The 21,710-nt window shown below is 51.9% G+C and overlaps 1 protein-coding gene across 1 annotated transcript; it reads left to right on the plus strand.

Moving 5' to 3' along the window:
* The first annotated feature begins 5,261 nt into the window (after nucleotides 1-5,261).
* FAM186B (family with sequence similarity 186 member B) lies at nucleotides 5,262-19,007 on the plus strand. Its single transcript, XM_084751458.1, has 8 exons — nucleotides 5,262-5,506; nucleotides 5,982-6,207; nucleotides 6,965-7,147; nucleotides 10,447-12,070; nucleotides 12,584-12,776; nucleotides 14,990-15,159; nucleotides 16,203-16,388; nucleotides 18,679-19,007. Exons 1-8 carry the CDS (start codon nucleotides 5,411-5,413, stop codon nucleotides 18,821-18,823), a joined length of 2,823 nt encoding a protein of 940 aa, XP_084607584.1. The 5' UTR covers nucleotides 5,262-5,410; the 3' UTR covers nucleotides 18,824-19,007.
* Nucleotides 19,008-21,710: the final 2,703 nt, after the last annotated feature.

Raw genomic sequence — 21,710 nt, forward strand, 5'->3', positions numbered from 1 at the left:
TTGCTATAGCTTAGTCAGTTTCCAACAGGACACATCATTTATGCGCATGTGTTCTATCTACATTTTTACCTGAAAACCTGAAACATACTTTAACTCCTTTAGAACAGCAATTTAAAATGTCCATCTACACATACCTGTGAGTCCAGCACTTAGGTGGCCTAGGCAGGTGGATTACTGTGAGTCTGAGGGCATCCTGGGCTACAGGGGGAGACCCTGCTTCAAACAAATCAAAAAATAAAAATAAAAGCACGCGCACACACCCCACCCCAACCCCGCCTGACATATCATTCCTGCCTTCATTGAGCTGGCTTCCTTTCCATGAAATGATGTCACGAAGCTGAGCTTACAGTGCAGCCGAGCGTGAACAACACAACCGCATTTGTCTTAGAAAGGAGGCTCTGCACAGACGGCTCGAAACAGGCTAGGTGGTCTTTTAAGTTAGTAAGCGTCCCACCTGGACCTGTAGTGACCACCTGAGAGTGGCCTGTGAACTATGATGACGGTATGGCAGCTGGCCCAAGCAGCAGGCCTCAGAAGGACTAATGTTGTGTCCCAGTCCTAAGGGACAGGAAATTGTCAACCCTTACACTTTCCAGTGCTCACTTACATGTGCCTCATCTGTATATAGCCCTGCTACAATCTTGAGCACATGTGTGTTGTGGGTATGGATGTAAGAAATGCTACATTTCCCAAACATTTGCTGAACACTGTGAAACTTTTATTATGACAATGCATTCAAATATTTTTATCTCCCAACTATGTAAAACCTTTATACAAATGTTTTACACACACACACACACACACACACACACACACACACACACACACACTGTTAAAACTTTATTAACACAAAGGCCCTTGCTGCATTGCCAGAATTTTAAGTGATTTAAGTGGCAACCCTTCTGATATCAACCATTTCCTTTGCACAAAGTCTTTTCAAACCAGCCAATTTCACCAGGCGTGGTAGCACATGCCTTCAAGCCCAGCCACTTGGAAGGCAGAGGCAGGCGGATCACTGTGAGTTCAAGGCCAGCCTGGTCTATAAAGTGAGTCCAGGACAGTCAAGGCTACACAGAGAAACCCTGTCTCAAAAAACCAAAAACAGACAAACAAACAAACAAACAAACAAAAACTAGCCAATTTTAAGACTGTGAGGTCAGAACCACCCCCAACCCCCAGCCAATGGGGAAAAGGCACAGTCACCCCCTACATTAGAATAAAAGCCAAGTGACTTCCTATCCTGGCCTTGCTCTTCCACTTTTATAAGTAGTGCACTTGCTGGGCAGTGGTGGCGCACGCCTTTAATCCAGGTTCGGGAGCCATAGGCAGGTGGATCTCTATGAGTTCGAGGCCAGCCTGGTCTACAAAGTGAGTCCAGGACGGCCAGGGCTGTTACACAGAGAAAACCTCTCTCAAAAAAACCAAACCAAAAAAAAAAAGTGCACTCTTTTATTTTTGTAATTTGTATGAGTATTTTGCCTGTTTTTATATATGTCTACCACATGTATACCTGGTACCCATGAGGTAGAGGACATCAGAAGAGGATGTCAGATCCCCTGGAACTGGAGTTAGAGATGGTTGTGAGCCACCATGTGGGTGCCGGGAACCGAACCCAGGTCCTCTGCAAGAGCAGCTGGTGCTCTTAACCTCTGAGCCAACTCTCCAGCCCCTACCACACCTTCCTAAGCAAGAGTTAAGATATGGGGCTGGAGAGATGGCTCAGTGGTTAAGAGCACCGCCTGTTCTTCCAAAGGTCCTGAGTTCAATTCCCAGCAACCACATGGTGGTTCACAACCATCTATAATGTGATCTAATACCCTCTAGTGCCCCAGGTATACAAGCGGACAGAACACTGTATACATAATAATAAATAAATAAATCTTAAAAAAAAAAAAAAAAGAGTTAAGTTGTGTCCTGTTGAGACTTCAGCTGCAGGCGGTCTCCTTCTCTGGGACTGAGAGGAACACTCCTGTTTACCTGTGCGCGGACAGGCCTCTTCTCTTGTGTGTGAGCCTGCTGGGCTAAGACCAACGCTGTCTGTGTTCCAAGGTGGTGAGTCTATTTCACAGTCCCAGCAATGTGTTTCACTTCCCACCGGTCTCTTGAGCACTTGGCGTGGCCCTGCTGTTCCTGTCTCACACTTGGCAAACTTGGTATCTTGTTATGGTTGCAGCTTGCATTTTCCTATTGCACTAAGAAACAACACGAACCTTTTTGTTGTTGTTGGTTTTTCAAGGTAGGATTTCTCTGTGTAGCCTTGGCTGTCCTGGACTCACTTTGTAGACCAGGCTGGCCTCGAATTTGATCTGCCTGCCTCTGCCTCCCGAGTGCTGGGATTAAAGGTGTGCACCACCACACCTGGCTATGAAGAGTTTTAAATATCTTCTTTGGTGACATGGTATTAAGTATAATTAAATATTTGACGTTTAAAAAAAAAGAGAGAGAGAGACTTATTTGTTTTTACTTTATGTGTTTGGGTGTTTTGCCTGGATGTCTGTCTGTATACCATGTAAAGTCCCTGCAGAGGCCAGCAGAGGGCATTGGATTCCCTGGGACTGGAGCGGCCTCATATGGTCCTCTGTAAGAGCAGCAGGTGCTCTTAACCAATGAGCCATTTTTCCAACCCTCCTTGCTCCCTTCCTTAAAGACAGGATCTCGCACAAAGCCTAGCCTTGAACAGGCTATGGGTCCAAGGATGACGCTAAATTTCTGATCCTTCTGCCTCTCCCTCCTAAAAGCTAGGATTACAGACTGAGCTATCACACCGAGAAATATGTGCCTTTTAAAGGTAAAGTGCCTGGGCTAGAGAGATGGCTCAGAGGTTAAGAGCACTATCTGCTCTTCCAGAGGTCCTGAGTTCAATTCCCAGCAACCACATGGTGGCTCACAACTATCTATAATGTGATCTGATGCCCACTAAATAAATAAATATTTTAAAAAATTAAAGTTCTTGGTCAGTAGTATACAATTTGAGTCTTAGGCTTACACTCTGTCTGTCTGTCTGTCTGCCCCCTGCCCCCCCCCCCCGTGTGTGTGTGTGTGTGTGTGTGTCTGTCTGTCTGTCTGTCTGTCTGTCTGTCTGTCTGTCCGTGTCCCCCCCCCACCCCCGTGTGTGTCTGTCTGTCTGTCTGTCTCATCAGAGTCTGTCTATGTAGCTCTAGCTATTCTGGAACTCATTACATAGACCAGGCTCGCCTTGATCCCACAGAGATCCACCTGCCTCTGTGCTGGGATTAATTAAAGGCGCCACCACCACGCTTTCAACATAAAGGCTAGAACGGGTGAGCTGTGCTTACCGATGAGGGAGCCCAGACCCTCAGCATGTTTATCTCACAAGCTGAATTGAAGAGGTATCTTGGGCTTTTCTTAATTAAATCATACACTCTCTATGTGTTAATTGGCTTGTTTAGATTACTTATGTACAGTCTCCTCATCGGAGACAGGTGGAAGGGGAAAACAAGAGTCCCGATCAGGGCACACGGTGGTCTGGTGGAGGTGGCGCGCGCCTTTAATCCCAGCACTCGGGAGGCAGAGGCAGGCAGATCACTGTGAGTTTGAGGCCAGCCTGGTCTACAAAGTGAGTCCAGGACAGCCAAGGCTACACAGAGAGACCCTGTCTTGGGGGGGGCGGGGAGTCCAAATAAGGAGCTGGGATGAAGAAAGCAGGGTAGCATCCTACTTTGGCTCCTCCATCTGCATCTAGGTGCATCTCACCGTCCTGCGGCCTCAGCTGGCCTAGCTATGTTGGAGAAGCTAAAGTCGCCCGGGCCTGGGATGTGCTTAGTGGTAGAATGTGTGCCTAGCATGCACAAGGGCCTGGATCTGATTCTTAGAGCAAGAGTGTGAGGGATCGAGAGAGGCTAAATGTAAAAACAAAAACAACTTACAAGCTAGAAGATGTTCTGAAGTCCAAGGATTAAAGGGCTGTCCGGAACAGATGTAAAGTATCCAGTGGGCAGGTTCAAGTCTGGGGCTGGCTCATTTCTGTGTGGCCAGCACTTAGCCCCATGCATAGCACCTGAGTAGTGCAGACTGAATAAGCAACGGAAGAATTTGCATGGCCTTAGTGATGAGTAACAGGGCGGTGAGATGGGCGAGTGTCAGGGAAGCCACAGGTTAGACACCACATGGAACTGAACTCTTGGTGTTTATTTGTTATCTAGTAAACGGAAATAGTTTTAGTAACAAGGAAGAATACTTTTCCTGTATATAAACCTGCATTTCATATCCTCTCCTATCATGATCATCAGCTTTAACTAGTAAGAGTGTTGACTGATCCTAGATCCCTTGGGACAAAAGCAAACATTCTCATTTAGTTATCGACTGGCTCTCGTTGTTGTTGTTGTTGTTTGTGGGTTTTTTGGTTTTTTGGTTTTTTTGGAGACAGGGTTTCTCTGTGTAGCCCTGGCTGCCCTGGACTCGCTTTGTAGACCAGGCTGGCCTCGAACTCAGTGATCCACCTGCCTCTGCCTCCCGAGTGCTGGGATTGCAGGCGTGTGCCACTACGCCCAGCCCATTGGCTCTGATTTTTAAAATCAAATAATCTCTTTAGGGCCAGGCGGTGGTGGCGCACGCCTTTAATCCCAGCACTCGGGAGGCAGAGGCAGGCGGATCGCTGTGAGTTCGAGGCCAGCCTGGTCTACAAAGTGAGTCCAGGACAGTCAAGGCTACACAGAGAAACCCTGTCTTGAAAAACCAAAAAGAGAAAAAAAGAAAAGTGTCCAGTCGGCCTTCTGATGCCGTAACAAAACATGTAGGTCACTGACTCAAAGAGAAGACGGTATCTGACTGACCATCTGGGAGATTCCAGTCTGATCAACAGTCCTTCTGTTTCCAATGCGGTGGAACAAAACCACAACTCGGGGAAGGGAGAAGAGAGAGAGAAGAGGGCTGAAGACCCACAAGCCCCTGCGAGGCTACCCAGTGTCCAAGGCCCCCAAGGCCCTACCTCCCCACAACTTCCCTGTGACACCACACTGGGGCCTGGAACCTTCCACAGAGGGACCTTTGGGGAACCATGATCTAACTGCAGCACAAGGTACTTTTTCCCAGTTGCTTTTCTTCCTATTTTTCACCATTAGTATTTAGTTTTGGAACATAACATTTAATGGTTGAACAAGACAACAAACAAACTGGTCAAGTAAAGATAACAGCAGGCAGTAGGTGCAACACAGACCAGCGGCAGGAAGTCTAATCTCATAATTCTTTTAAATCAAACTGATGATGTCACTGGGGAAAAGAGAGTCCGTTGGAACCTGGTGTCTGGCAGTTACCAGAGGAGCTGTGGCTGTGGCTGGGCAGAGGGTACCCGGCAACCTCCCTGGGCCCTTAGCCCCCAAAGCTGCTGCTACTGTGTCAGGCCTGTGTACAAGAGACACAGGGCATCTTGGGACTGAGAGAAGTATCTAGAATGGAGAAGGATAATCCCCCACACTTGGTGACACCCACATCCGTCAAGACTATTCTCTCAAAGATTGAGGCTGCTCAGCTGATTCGGACTCAGGAGGTAACCCCAGAGATGACGAAAACACCCTTCTATTGAGGCCTGATATAGAGGCTGGGGGCCGCTTTCACGGTTACAGGAGATTCCAGCCTTTGAGGCTTTGGGGGTCTTGGGATACCTGACAAGCTGGGTCTGCAGGCACATAGGTTCAGAACGCCCACATCCTGTATTTGACTTGTGCGGGGCAGGCTGAGATCAGCCACCCCTGTAAGGCCCGGCTATAAGGTCATAGGCACTAGGAAAGTGGGTAGGAGGCCCCTGGACAGCGCCTAGTGATGGGTCCCAAGTGGTATGGGGTCGGGGTTGGGGGTCGGATTAAAGGTGTGCCACCATGCCTGACTGGATTGAGCTCCATTTTATCAGCAACAAAGACCTGAGATCTGGGGTTGAGCGACTTGTTTAGGACCACGCACCGCTACAGCCAACCCCAGAATCTAGAGGCCTAACATCTGCCATCTGCTGCCCCTGCCCCATACAGGACATTTCCACCCAGCTCTCAGACATCTTGGACAATGTCAACTGTGCCATCAACCGCTTCCAGAAAGAACTGGGATATGATTTAAAAGAGAAGGCAAAACCTCACCAGCCAGAGCAGAAAGGCAGGAAGAGATTCATCTTGCTGAAGAAAATCACCTCCTTCTCCAAAGATGCTAAGGCTAAAGAAAAACACCTGTGCGACATCCTCCACTGGCTGGGTGACTGGGGTGAGTCTGTGGGGCTGGGACATCCTCCGCTGGCTGGGTGACTGGGGTGAGTCTGTGGGCTGGGACATCCTCCGCTGGCTGGGTGACTGGGGTGAGTCTGTGGGCTGGGACATCCTCCGCTGGCTGGGTGACTGGGGTGAGTCTGTGGGCTGGGACATCCTCCGCTGGCTGGGTGACTGGGGTGAGTCTGTGGGCTGGGACATCCTCCGCTGGCTGGGTGACTGGGGTGAGTCTGTGGGCTGGGCTCAGTCTCGGGAGCTGATGCCTTCCCCAGACACACTGATCCCAGCGGCCTCGGGCTTTTCCTATCTCCACCTATGTCAGCATTTGCCTACACCCTCAGCATTGGGGAGTGGAGACACGGGGGACATCCCAGCCAGTCTAGCACCAATGACAAGGTCCAGGGTCAGGAGACAGTCCACTGTGACCTCTGGGCTTCACACACACTCACACAGGCAAGTGTCGCAGCCTAGGCCACATAGTGAGACTTTTGTCTCAAGCAAGCAGACAACAGAAGCACAAAGAAAGCAGTTGATTCTACCTAATCCACCTAGTGGTCCAGGTATGAGATTACACCACAGGCACGGATTAACTCGAACGTTAGCCACGCCCTCTCCTGTCTATTGCATTTCCGCAGGGCAGTCCTCAGGTCAATCATTTCACAAGCATGCAATTCCCACTGCTGTAGGGCGAAGTGTGGGGTCCCCAGAGGACAGACTGTCCTCAGCCTGGCCCCCCTGCCCCCAACCCTGCCCAGGTGACAGTCTGACCTATGAGATGAAAAACAGGAGGAGTGCGGAGGAAGAGGAAGCCCTGGATGAGTGGATGGAGGTGATGGAGAAAGTGCTGCCTCTCTCCCTCATGGCCACCAAAGGAGGCATGGAGTCGCTCATCTCTCTTTGCTCCACTCTCATTGAAGAACAAAAGAAAAGGACACAAAGTAGGGTTCCTGGAGCATCTAGGAGGAGAGCGGGCGTCGGGGATGGGCTGGGTGCCATCTCAGGGGGCGCGGCCTTGGGAGGGTCTGTAGGGGCTCTGACCCTCCTCCATAACACACACACACACACACACACACACACACACACACACACACACACACAAGACAGTAGAGTGGGAAGCCGGAGTGCAGAGCACAGGTAATCAGACCCACGCTGATCACAAAGCTGTTCTAAGCTGTACTGTACAGGTTGATCTTCCTAGGACAGGGTTCAATTCCCAGCACCCACAACTGTCTGTAACTTCAGGGGGACCTGACATCTGCTTCTGGTCTCTAAAGGCACTGCATGCCGGTGGTACACAGACCAAAATGCCCTAACATAACCTAGCACTTGGGAGGCAGAGGCAGGTGGATCTCTGGGTTTAAAAACAGCCTGGTCTACAGAGTGAGTTCCAAGACAGCCAGGGCTACACCGAGAAACCCTGTCTTGAAAAAACAAACAAACAAAAAAACCAAAAAGAAAGAAAGAAGAAAGAAACCAAAACAAAACTTTTTTGTTTTGTTTTTCTTTTGGGGGGGGGGGTTCGAGACAGGGTTTCTATGTAGCCTTGGCTGTCCTGGCTTTGTAGACCAGGCTGGCCTCAAACTCACAGCAATCCTCCTGCCTCTGTGCTGGGATTAAAAGAGTGTACCACCATGCCCGGCCAAAACAAAACTTTTTTGTTTTTGTTTTTTTGTAATTTTAAAAATTAATTTATTCTTGTTACATCTCAATGGTTATCCCATCCCTTGTATCCTCCCATTCTTCCCTCCCTCCCATTTCCCCTTACTCCCCTCCCCTATGACTGTGACTGAGGGGGACCTCCTCCCCCTTTATATGCTCACAGGGTATCAAGTCTCTTCCTGGTAGCCTGCTATCCTTCCTCTGAGTGCCACCAGGTCTCCCCCTCCAGGGGACATGGTCAAATATGAGGCACCAGAGTACGTGTGAAAGTCATACCCCACTCTCCACTCAACTGTGGAGAATGTCCTGTCCTTTGGCTAGGTCTGGGTAGGGGTTTGAAGTTTACGGCCTGTATTGTCCTTGGCTGGTGCCATAGTTTGAGCGGGACCCCAACAAAACTTTTTTAAAGATACAGGTACGAGTGAGGTGACGCTGATCCCTCAAATGCTTCTGGGAGCTATGGCCTCGTGGGGTTCTGGGAAACAAGGCCGACTGGCCAGGAAAGCTGCGGTTTATAGGCAGAGTTCGAACAACTCCCTTTCCTCATTTGAACCCAGCCCAGGCCAGGGTTTGGTAAGCTTCAGCCGGAAGTCCCTCCAGAGCCTTCCTGATTTCCCTAAGGAGGTCGGTCACCAGCCTGGCTAAACCTTAGAATTTCATTCCTATCCAGGCTAACACCGACCTGAAATGACCTCTTGAATTTTGTAGATGAGTGCCCTGATGGCTCACAGAACAGAGAGACCACAGGAAAAGTGGTGACAAAGGCCCCTGCCTTGGCTAGCCTTATCAAGAGCACGGGCTTTGGGCTGAAGCAGATCTCAGCTCGAATCCCAACTCTGCCAACATTGGGCATCTTTACTTTCCCTCACAAGTCTGTTTCTTTAAGGGCATCATCTACAGATGTGGTGGGCTCACCTTTAATAGCAGCACTCAGGATGCAGAGGCAGGAGAATTTCTGTGAGTTTGAGGCCAGCCTGGTCTACAGAGTGAGTTCCAGGACAGCCAGAGCTATATGTAAAGGGACCATGTTTTAGAAAAAAAAAAATTAAGGTTGAATGTCGTGGGAGGAAGAATACAGAAAATGGAGATTATTGTCCCATAATTTTCACTGTCTTCTATTTTAAGATATAGTTCTTTGTGTGCTTATTTTCTTATGAGAGTGTAAATTTGCACGGCGCGTTTGTGTGTAGGCCAGAGACTACTACTGGGTGTCTTTCTCACTCACTCTCCACCTTACTTTCTGAGATAGCCTCTCACTGAACCTAGAGCTTCCCAATGGCCCGATTGGTTGAGCAGCAAGCCCAGGGCTGTTCCCGTCCCTGCCTCTCCAGTAGGGTAATGGGACTGCAGTGTGCCTAGCACGGCCAGCTCTTGCATCGGTGTTGGGAATCTAAAGTCAGGCTCTCGAGCCTACACAGCACGTGCACGCATCATCACCCGAACATCTCATCAGCCTGACAGAGTGTAAACTCTTGGTTTGGTTTGTTTTTTGAGGCAGGATTTCTCTGTGTAGCCCTGGCTGTCCTGGACTCACTGTAGACCAGGCTGGACTCAAACCCACAGAGATATGCCTCCCAAGTGCTGGCATTAAAGGGGTGCACTGCAGGTGCCTGGCTTTGTGGGGATTATTTATTGAGCACCAACTTTAGGGTTACACTTGGCCTTAAATAGGTGTACTATAAGTTCCAAGAATGAGAATCTACAGGTGTCCCCGTTTTTCAAATGAGGAAACTAAGGTACTAAGAAAATTTAAAATGTGCCAAAGGCAAACGGTACAAGTTAGATTCGGATCCAAGTAACTTGGCCCCAGAATTCTGAAGCCTAGGATGATGTGGCTCACCCGACAGTGAGACGCTAGGCTGAGCTCAGCGTCACGTAAGTGCCACGTGCTCTCTTGCCTCCCATCCAAAGCTGGCCACTGTCCTTTTTGCCAGTGACATTTGAGAAGATGCTCTCAGATGACCCTTCCGTCAGCCCTACACCTAGCAGTAGGCGCCAAGGGGTACTATCATGGCCAGCTCTGGACGAGACGACATCTGTCACTGGGGTCACACACAGTACAGGCAGTCTGTGCTTAGTTTATTTTCTTGGGGTGAGGGTCTAATGGTGACAATTGCTACAACAATAATGGTGGCATGTGAGAGGTTGTAATAGAGTCTCTATAGGCACAGTTTGGAGGTAACAGAAAAAGGAAAGGCAGTTTCCATGTGGGGCTCAGGGGGTTGGGTAGTTGGCTTAAGGAGCCCAACATGGATTTTGGGGTAGGAAAGGGGCATGGTTAGAAAAGAAGCTCCTTGTTAGGAAGAGGGTTGGACTGAGTGGAGCTGACACACTGTGCCAGGCCACTTTGGGCTCTGCAGGCGCTGTGCCACTGGTAGACCTAAGGCTACGCCTGAGGCAATCTTGGGCCAGGCAGAAGTGTCTCCAGACAACCCTCCTCTGGCTCATAGTGCCAGCTCCTTGCTCCTGCCTGTCCCAAACAGGGGTGGGTGAGAGTCCTGGCTCAGCAGGTTCTGGAGGGTCAAGACACCTCTTAATGGGAGCTTGAGGCTTTCCCCCCCCTCTCCATCCCTTCCAGCGTCCAAACATAACTTCTGGCAGGATTGGCGGGAGAAGAGACCACAGACACCCCCAGTGCTCCCTCAGCCACTGAGCCCGGAGCAGATGCTGCAGGACAACAGCACCACCATCACAGAGGTCTCGGAGGTGAAATCCATGCTACAGGAGCTCCTCGACTCCAGCATGTTCAACAAAGGGGAGGTCAAGGCCATCAGGTACATGTCCACCGTGGTGGAGAACCTCAGCAAGGCCTTGATACTCCAGCACAAGGAGAACAGGAGTCTGGAGAGCAAGTGCAAGCACCTGCAGGCGGAGATGACTAAGGAGCTCAGCAGCCAGAGGCTGTACTTCCAAAAATCCATCCAAGTCCTCAAGAGCAAAAGGGATGCGCTGCTGAAACAGGTGGAGGTCCTAGGGGAAAAGTACCACGACCTCCTCATGATAAAGCAGGCCCTGGAATTCCAGCTGAAGACGGTTCAGTCTGCTGGGGGTCTAGAAGAACCAGATCAGGCCTTGGTCGGCACACCCCCTGAAAAAGACACCCTTCTAGAGGAACCCCAACAGGAGCTCACGGGGGAAGGGCATTTGTTTTCACCATTCTCCCTAAGTCCCCTGGCCAAGGCCTGGGACAGCGGCACTACCCCTGCAACACATGAGCCACTCTTTGCCACGGCCACAGACTCAAGGGTTGAAGACGTGTTCAGCAAGCACCTTGAGCCTGTGCTGCTGCACTCAGAGGTCCCCCAGTTTCCTACACAGTGGGAAAAACAGGTCGAAAAAGCCCCAGATCCTGAGGGCAAAGCCCAGGAGGATGGCTTCCAAGAGAAGGAAGGAGTCCAAAGTAAGTCCTACGCCGAGGAGCGCCTGTCCCCGGGGAGCTCCAGGAGGATGCTTTTGGAGCACTGGGAGGAGGAAGAGCGCAGCTGGGAGACGAGGAGGCAGCAGTGGCTGCAGGAGGAAGAAATGTGGCTTGAGCGGCAGAAAAAATGGGCCCTGCTGGAGCAGGAGCACCAGGAGAAGGTCCGGCAGTGGGAGGCGGAGGCAGCCACCAGGCAGCAGTGGCAAAGACTCACCCAGCCGGAAGAAGAGAAACAGAGCCCCAGGAGGGCAGGCGCGGAGCAGAAGGAAGGTTCGGAGAAGCTGATCTTCACACCCACCAGCCGGTGGAGGAACTTGGAGAAGTCAGAGGCAGCACGGGCGTCTCCCCAGTGCCGGGCCCAGTCTGCTCGCCAAAACAGGAGGCCGCACTTAGCCTCGTCGGAACACGGCCAGCAGCCTGGCCAGGGAGACCAGAGGCCCCAAAGCTCAGCTGAGCTGATGCACACGCCATGGGCCCGCCAGGCTTCTGCTAAGCCCAAGAAATGTGCTTCCTTCCCTGTCTCTGGGGCATCGATCCGAAGGGTGACCCGGTCCTCTCTGCAGAAAGTCCCAGAAACCCCCAAGGACAAGGTATACCATCTAGCCATGGCAGCTCAGTTGAAGAACCTGCAAATTCTGGGGGGTTTGGAATCGGAGTTGGCACTGCCACAGTGCCTGCGCAGCAAGGCCCTGGAGGTCACCGCTATCACCATGGAGCTGAGCACCCTCAGGCTGCAGTACCTATGCAAGAAATATATCTACTACAGATACTTCCAGAGGATCCGGTAGGTGCCCCGGCACCACCAGCACCACCCCCAGGACCCACACCCCCCCACACACACACACCCACACACCCTGCAAAATAGGGCGGAGTCAAAACCCAGGGGAGAGATGAAGGGCTGTGGGCAGGAATCCATGAGGGAAACCCCGTAGGTCTCCTGGAAAGGGGGACTAGCAACGGCTGGTGTCCACTGTGGGCAACGCTCAAAGGTGGAGGAGGTGCGACATCTGCTATGCTGTTTTTCTCACGGTGGGCTTTCCCTCTGAACCCACCTCCCTTCCAACCCCTATTTTACTGGTCGTCATTCAATGTATTTTCTACCGTTTCCTTCACTTTTCCTTTCCAGCCCTGACGTCCAGTCCCCCCTCCCTGCCCTCCTCCTCATACCACCCACCTTCCTCCTTTCTGCTCCCCCCCATAGCCCCATTCCTCTTCTCATGGAGCTGTCTCTCTGGTGGACTGACTTGGTGGGAAGAGCCAGCGTCTCAGCTCCTAAGTCTCTTCCCTTTCTTGCCAGACAAGAAGTGACCAAACACATAGGAGCCACCCAGCAAATGAAGGTCGCCAACAAGGCCCGCAGCCTCCACGTGTTCCTGGAAAACATTGACCGACTGCAGAGCGTCAGGCTGCGGGCCTGGACTGACAAGCAGAAGACGCTGGAGCAGAGGCACCAGGAATGCCTGCACACCATGGTAGCCATGTTCTCCAAGGTGGGTCTGCTTGCCCTGCCCCCTGTTTGGAGTGAGCAGACTGAGGGCTGCCAGCCAACGGGCAACGAGAGGGCTTGTGCGCGCCTCTGGGCTGGAGCATGAGGGAAGAGCCGAGTCCTGCAGTCTCTCCTTGGAGCTGGGGTTCCCTGCTGCTCCCCTCAGCTCTGCTTGTCACCCAGGCTTGAGGCACAAGCATCTCTTCTCCCCCTTGCCCAGGCCCAGCTTTGCCCTTCCTTCCAAATTCTTCCTTGATCCACTGACTTGTTTTACTGGAGACCTTCTTCCAAGCTCTTCCTGATAAAGAATGCAGAGTAGGGTAAATTATGGTGGCCTGAAAGCGCCTCTTTTTTAATTTTTATTTTATGTGCATTGGTGTGAGGGTGTCAGATTCCCAGAACTGGAGTTACAGACAGTTGTGAGCTGCCATGTGGGTGCTGGGAACTGAACCTAGGTCCTCTGGAAGAGCGCGGACTGCTCTTCTTTTTTTTTTTTTTTTTTTTTTTTTGGTTTTTTGAGACAGGGTTTCTCTGTGTAGCCTTGACTGTCCTGGACTCGCTTTGTAGACCAGGCTGGCCTCGAACTCACAGCAATCCGCCTGCCTCTGCCTCCCGAGTGCTGGGATTAAAGGCGTGCACCACCACGCCCGGCACGGACTGCTCTTCTAAAGGATGGAGGTTCAATTCCCAGCACCCACATGGAGTTCTGGGAAGGAACTCAAGCCAGCAGGCTGTCATGGCAAGCACCTTAAAAAAAAACAAAAAAGAATCTGGTGAAGGGTGGGGCACAAATGCATCTCTTTAGAACATCTTGGTGCTTGTCTACAAGGACAGTTACAACTATAGCTATTCACCCATGCTTCCTGCTGTGTCCTTCTGCCTGCGTCTCCCCACTTCTTGGCCCACACCCCAACTTTGGTAACCACTGTTTTATTTTTTACCTCTATACATTTGACTTTTTTTTTTCTCCTTCTATTGGATTCCACATATAAATGCATCTGGCTTATTTCACTTAGCATGCAGGTTGTAGTAAATTGCAGGGATGCCTTTTAGGAGGGGCTGGGGTACGCCAGACAAGAGAGGTAAGAGACGGGCCACGGGCCAGGAGATCCCGTGAGCACCACTGTGGAGACGGAGCCATTATGGTGGTTGCAGCCATTGTGACACAGGATGGAAGTCCATCTCTCTTCTGGGTTGTGATGGTTGAATTTAAAGTGTCTCCCACAGGCTCAAGTTTTGGATGTTCAGGGTCCAGTCTGTGGCACTACCTTGAAGACTTTGGAGCCTTTAGGAAGTGGGGTCTGCCTAGGGGTCGTAGGTCATTAGAGTCAGACCTGGAAGGTTATATTCAGCTCTGGTTCTGCTGCGGCTCTCTGCCTTCTGTCTCAGGCACATGAGCAATGACCATGATGGACTGAAATCTCTCTGAAACCGGGAGCCAAAATGCACAAGAGAAACAAAATCCTTGTAGCATTCTCTACAAGCAGGTGAGAAATTAAAACGTGCTACGCTGCTGCATGCCCGCAACCCAACATTTAGATGGCAAATATAAAATGAAATAGTGAGGCCGGCGAGATGGTGGAGGGTTAAAGGCACTTGCCACACAAGTGTGACAACCTCAATCTGGTCCCCAGAACACACGGCACATACATTAATGGTAATAAAGTTTTATCAGAACACTGACATATCCTGTAGCCTTTTAAGAAAGGGCCCCCCTGCTCCTCAGCCAGCTCGCGGCTGGGCTTGGTGTGAGGCACTGTGTGTGTTCTGCTGCCTGGCTTCCTTCCGTTTTCTTTCTTCTGTTTTGCTCAGTGTCCAGATTCTTTACTACAAAGCAGAAAGTAGGAACCACCCCAGCAAATAAGATCTGAAGTTCTTTTCTTCGTAGTTGTTTTGTTTTTGTTTTTGTTTTGAGACAGGGTTTCTCTGTGTCACCCTGGCTGTCCTGGACTTGCTTTGTAGACCAGGCTGGCCTTGAACTCACAAAGTTCCACCTGTCTCCGCCTCCCAAGTGCTGGGATTAAAGGCGTGCGCCCCCACAGCTCGGCTATGAAGGACTTTCAAGGAAAATGTCATATACTAGGGACCTGGGGTTTGTAGTCAAAGGGTCTTAGGCTCTCCTCAACCCAGAGCCCAGTGACAATCAGACGAGACCTCCTCCCATCCTAGAGAGGCCTCGTTTCCCATCTTCCTGACGCCCTCTACTGGCTCTTCTAGCTCCAGCAAGACTGGAACATCCACCTGAGCATGCCTGTGGTCACCTCAGCAAAGCCAGGGAAATGCAAGTCACCTCCAGTCTTACTCCAGAGAGTCCGTTCCAGCAGTTCCTCCAACAAGCAACCCCCTCCGCCCAAGCGCCGGGAATCCGTGGCCCTGCGGATAGCCAGGTGGGTGTTGGCAGGCCAAGGGGCAGCCAGTAGGCTGAGCAGGGGCCCTGCGGATAGCCAGGTGGGTGTTGGCAGGCCAAGGGGCAGCCAGTAGGCTGAGCAGGGGCCCTGCGGATAGCCAGGTGGTGTTGGCAGGCCAAGGGGCAGCCAGTAGGCTGAGCAGGGAGGCAGGAAGCAGGGGCCATTACTCCGGGGCGGCCACCGCAAAAGAAGACACAAGCAAAGGGCATGGCGCTGGCTTCGAGGCCCAGTCTACTCAGCTGCCCTGACTGGCTCTGGGGCTCAGATGCAGGGGTAGAATGTGTATGGCAATGTGGGGGGGGCATTTGGGGGGGGGTAGCCTGACCAACTCTGAGAAAACACAGGGGATAGCCTACTCCAGGCATACTAACCCAGGTCTGCCATTGGTCCGTCCACGTACACAAGCCCGATTCTTCCCACCACGTGGGCTCACAGATGGTGGACCTCCAGGCAGCCAAGATGACCCACATGAACACCTACCCCAAGGGGACCTGATTCAGAGCTGCTTCAGCCCCAGCTTACGTGCCTAGAAGTGGAGCTTCAGGAACTAAGACAAGACAGGGGCCTGTGCTGGGGAGGGAGGGTGACAAGAGGGTGGTGCCTTTAATCCCAGTACTCAGGAGGCAGAGGCAGGCGGATCACTGTGAGTTCAAGGCCAGCCTGGTCTACAAAGCGAGTCCAGGACAGCCAAGGCTACACAGAGAAACCCTGTCTCAAAAAACTAAAAAAAAAGAAAAAAAAGAAAAAAAGAAAGGAAGAAAATGATGGGTGTGGTGGCACACCCCTTTAATCCCGGCACTCAGGAGGCAGAGGCAGGCAGATCAATGTGAGTTTGAGGCCAGCCTCGAGGCCATAACAGCCAGGGCTACACAGAGAAACCCTGTTCTGAAAACAAAAAAGGCAGGGGGGGCGGGAACACTGCCCAGCGTCCTGGACCTTGTGGCCCTGAAGAGGGCGTGGCTCCTCAGCCTGGTTCTGTGTTTCTTTGTCTCTTGACATTCTCTGGGCGCTCCCACTCCCAGGCAACAAGGAAACCAGATGGAAGCCATTTGGAAAGCTGATGTGGCCTCTTCAAGTCACCCAATAGAAAAGAAGACGCCTACAACCCTGCCCTGGGGCCAGCTAGGGGGACACCCAGATATCCCCAGGCTGCTGGCACTAGAAGAGCACCCCTCGCACCACAGAAGCGTGATGCCCCTTAAGGCTCGGTAAGCAGCAAGGGTGGGTGCTTAAGGCGGAATCGGGGAGACCTGTACAATCACAGATGCACTGCGCTCAGCAGCCCTGGCCCTCTCTCCAGACACCAGTCCTGGCCTGTCATTATGCACATCAGGAAGGAAACGCTGGCTGCCTCATCCACGCACAGGCCATCAACACGGGTCCTAGGAACAACAAACAGTACTTCAGCCGCCCACAGGACTTCCCATGGCACTTAGGTTGCTGCCAGGGGGTGGGAGGGTAGGGGGGTACCTTTGCACGCATTCCCGGGTTTACACGGTCTTCTTGGGTACCCTAGCTTTCCCCAAGTCTATGGTTGTTCTAGAGAACCAGGTGGAAGGGCAAAGAGGCTGAGTGAGACCAGGAGTTGTGTGACAGACCTAAGAGGCGAACCTGGGCCTGTCTTTGCGGTTCTCATTTCCTGACTGGGAAGAGCAGCTGGGGACCGGGTGTGGGGATACACACCTGTACCCCAGCACTTGGGAGGCAGAGACAGAAGCTCTCCAGTTTAAGGCCAGCCTGGGCCAGCCAGGGGTGAGGGAGGGGAGCCTTGGGACTCAGGACCCAGGGGGCCAGCTGAGGGCATCTCTGGTTAGAGCAGGTCCCTCCCCTTTGCCCCTCTCGGCTTGAAGCTGTCACCACTGAAGGCTCAAGGCTCTTTCAAGGGACCTTTTCGTATTTACCTCATCTGCTGCTAGTGGCTTTGACCCTATCCCAAGAAAGGGCTGTAACAAAAAGAAATCAGTGGGGGGTCCTGCGCAGTGAGGCCCTCCCCTGCTGGCATGCCCTACCACAAGCGCCTTCTGTGTCGCCCTCTGCCTGCTCCTCATACTGCCCTGGCTCTGCAGTCTCTGGGGAGCCTGAGGCCCACCTCTGTGTTCTTTCCACGAATAAACAGAAGGAGAGGGCAGCTGGAGTGCCGCCTCAGTCTGCACACTGCTTGCTGCTGCACAAGCTCACGGACCTGAGTTCGGGTCCCCAGCTCCACCGTAAAAGGCCAGGCATGGCAGCACACATGGGAAGTCCCAGCAGCAGGAGGTGGCGCTCACTGGCCCCAGGTTCAGGGAGAGACCCTGTCTCAAGACATAGAGAGCAACTGGAGACACCCAGTGTCAACCCTGGACCTCCCCACGTACTCACACACAGGTCACACACATACACCCGCGTGCCCACGTGAGCATGTACATGCACACACAGAGCTACACACACAAAGAAAGAGGACGATGGGAAAAGAGTCACACAGTGAACAGCGCCCACCAGCAGCTTCCTTTCTTGTCTTCTCCTTTTTCTCTTTTTGCTCACACTCTGTGGCATAACGTGCAGAATTCCAAGCTCCCATGCACGTCTCAAGCAGATCCGCTCCACCCACCCCTGAGCCTCCACTGGGATCTCAGCCGCAGGCTGAAGCACATATCAAAATATTGTTCCCGGCAAAGACAGCTTTCTCTTTGTAAGAGAATGTAGGTGAATACAATTTCCTTCCCCCTCTTACAACTTTACAGGAGTCTGTTCGACTTACCACAGTTCCAGTACAGGGGCGGAACCCCGCCTTCCTCTTCACCTGCACCCGGGCTGACTCCCCTCCCTGTCTCGGGCTCCTGGGTGTTTTTATAAGGGTCCCATGTTGGCTCAGGACCCTGTAGTTGTGGTAGGAGGTCCAGCCAGCGTTGCTGTTCTTATAACGCGGGGTGAGACGTGATGTAGCACCTGTAATGACTAGCTGGCATCCCAGAGGCTGAGAAGGGAAGCCAGCAGGAAGTTCAGGGCCAGCATGACCTCACAGTGAGTTTCAAGCTAAGCAGCCAGCCACATAGGAACTCTGTCTTTAAAAAAAACAAATGGAGGCTGGGCGTGGTGGCGCACGCCTTTCATCCCAGTACTCGGGTGGCAGAGGCAGGAGGATCACTGTGAGTTTGAGGACAGCCTGGTCTACGAAGTGAGTCCAAGACACAGAGAAACCCTCTCTCAACTACCCCCCCCCCCAAATAGAAATGGGTGAGGAAGAAAGTTGAGGGAGCAGAGGCGAGAGGAGTTCTGTGAGCTCAGGGCTGGCCTGGGTTCAAGGACAGCCAGGGCTCCATAATGAGACCCTGCCTCAAAAAACAAACAAAAGGTCTGGAAAAAGGAGGAGATGGAGTGTGACTGGCTGGCTCTGTGGGAGCTGTCAGACATGTCAGGCTAAGCAGTTGTACACAGGTCAAGTCCAAGCCCAGCTCTGGATTTGTCCCTGTGGGCGGGCTCACGGGCCTTGCCTCAGTTGCTAACCAACATGTGTATTAGCTCCTTCAGTGCCCCGGTGATCCAAAGAAAGGAATGCCAGGAACTCTCGGAGGACCTATCTGAGCTTGTCCGAAAAATGTCCAGCCAGTCCCTCCCTGGATCCCTACAAGGCCGGAAGGACCGGGCAGCTCCAGTTCTCACTTAGTTACTGAGCCTCACACTTCCGTGTTACTAAGAACCTCACAGCAGCGAGCTACCGATGCAGGTTCCCAGCTGGTGGTTTTAAACACACACGGCTGTTGCTAAGTGTCCTAGAATTTTGAGAAACACTATTTTCTTTCTTCAGTCCCCAAACTGTTAGTTTTTAATAAAATAGAGGTTGGTTTAAAGTCTCCTGCCTCATCACTGAAAGCCCCACCCCTGGACTCATCTTTGGAGCAGGACCAAGGCCATCTGACAATAAGCCAGGTGTCAAGCAGAGAGATGCCCTGGCCTCCGGAAGCCATCGAGCACAGTCAGCTAGAGATGCTATTTAATGGAACACAAGTAAGTATCTGATTTCAAGTGGTTAGCAGGACAGCTCAGGAGATGAGAACGCACGCCTGTGATCCCAGCACCTGCAAGGTAGAGGCAGGAGGATTCATGGGCATCCTCGACTACACGGGTAGAGGAAATGAGCTATGAGAGGTTCCAGATCTAGATGGTAGGGGTTGAGGAGGCCAGCAGCAGCCATGTGTCTGTTCAATCAATACATGCGTCTATGAGTACCTGCCTACGCTCTCCCAGCCTGCCTCCCCTCGACTCAGTCTTCCCCAGCTCTCTCCTCTGTTTACACAGCCACAGGATGATCAGACATAGCAAGTAGCAAATGTTCTAACCGACCCCATGCCTAGGTTCTGTAGAGGAATAGAGCCCGTTTTTTGGCTCCAGCTGATGTTAAAACTCAGGAAAGAGCCAGGTATGTTGGTGCATCCCTTGAATCCCAGCACTCAGGAAGCAGAGGCAAGAAGAAGATCTCTGTGAGTTCAGGGCTGGCCTGAGCTCAAAACCAGCCAGGGCTACATAATGAGGCCCTGCCTCAAAAGCAAAAAGAAACTCTGGAAAGAAAAGGAGGGGGTGGACTATGAGGGGCTGGCTTTGTGGGTGCTGTCAGGAGTAGGCGTTGCTTTCCACCACAGCCTGAGCCAGCAGGTGTGCACTCAGATGCAGGACAAGGACACAGGACAAGCTTGGCGGGAACCACATCCAACACTGAAACATGTCCATGCCCGGGCCCTGGCTGGAATCCCAGCACTCTGGAAGTGCAGGCAGGGGACAGTGAGTTCAAGAGCAGCCTGGGTGACACAGCGATAGCCTGTCTTTAAAAAAAAAAAGAAGGAGGAGGAGGAGGAGGAGGAGGAGGAAAGTGGGTATGGTGACGCATGCAGGAGGCAGAGGCAGGCGGATCTCTGTGAGTTGGAGGCCAGCCTGGTCTACAGAGCGAGTCCAGGACAGCAGGGCTACACAGGGTAGTTCCTAACAGTTAAACCGCCAGGAACGAGGACTTTGACTTCTTACGTGTCCTTCAGCAATCTGTGTCAGATTCTTCCTCTGCTCTGCTTACAACCTGGGGAGGCGTGTGTGCGTGTGTGCGCGTGTGCGCGTGTGTGCGTGTGTGTGTGTGTGTGCGTGTGCGTGTGTGTGTGTGCGTGTGTGTGTGGTCTTCTAGCAGTGGGGTTGATACATAAGATTCCTTTGTTTTTCAGAGCTAGCCTGTCTGATCCAACAGGATATTATCCGCAAAACCAAACCAACAACCTGAGGGGAGCCAAGGAAGGCAAGGAAGGGACGATACTTGGCATTGGCCGGATCTGTTTGCATGGCTCGTGGCCTCAAGATGAGGAGTCAAAAGTAATGTGGAACAGGACCTGAGGGAGAGGTCTGTGTTAGCTCTAAGTGTGACTGCAAAGAGGTGTGAAGGAAAAGGGACAAGAGTCCTTGGAAATAAGCTAGGCGAAGAGCCAGGGATAGAAAGCCGTGTTCTCCGGTCTCACTCACTGTGGGAGGCTGACTCAGAAAAGCAGGACGGGCGTAGCTTCCTGATTAGATAAGTCATCTCAAAGAGCTGTGCGCGCGCGGCTGAGCCGCCGCTAATGCCAGCTGGGCCCTGCAGAGGAGCTAACCTGCTGAAGGGTCTGCTCCAGCAGAAAGGTGGACATTCCATGTGAGTAGATTGGGAAGCATAGGAAATTAAAAATGGAGATTCTGGAAATCAAACAGCTGGAGGCTGGAGAGACGCTCGGAGCTTACGAGTGTGCGCTGCTCTTGCAGGGGACCTGAGTTTGGTCAGAACCCACGTCAACCGGCGGCTCACAAATGCCTGTAACTCACTCCATGGACACGTCACTCCGTGAACACTTCACACACACACACAGACACCCACCGCAAACACACATACACATGATTACAAGATAATGAGAGAGCTGGGGGCGCTGGAGAGATGGCTCAGAGGTTAAGGGCACTGATTGCTCATCCAGAGGTCCTGAGTTCAATTCCCAGCAAAAACAACCATCTATCATGAGATCTGATGCCCTCTTCTGGCATGCAGGTGTACATGCAGGCAGAGCACTGTATACATAATAAATAAATCTTAAAAAAAAAAAAAAAGATAGAGCTGGGAATAAAGCTCGGGGTAGAATGCCTGCTAGCACATGAAAGTCCCTAAACTCAATTCCCAGCACACGCAAAAAAATACTACCTTATTTGGGGTTCTTTAATGCTTACACCTCCCTTCCAGCCCACCTGCCCTAGATAAGAGAAAACGGAGGTTAATGGGAACAGAACAAGTAGACCTTTTTCATACTCAGTTCCTTGGAGTGATTCCACCAGTGTGATTGACCAGTTAAACAGCAAACCAGCAATTCAGCAAAGGTGACTGCAAACTGCAGCCACTGGAGCTTGGAGCAGCAGCTGGAACCCGGAGCCTCAAAGTGTTCGCTGGAGCGGTTCTCTCTAGGAGCGTCTCAAAGTGGAGTGATGAACAGCCAAGACCAAAAGGCCCTGTCTGTCTGTCTGTCTGTCACTGCTCAGAGTCCATACTAGGATGCTTATCA

This window comes from Acomys minous (assembly GCF_964271855.1).
Source record: "Acomys minous genome assembly, chromosome: 12".
Lineage (NCBI taxonomy): Eukaryota > Metazoa > Chordata > Mammalia > Rodentia > Muridae > Acomys > Acomys minous.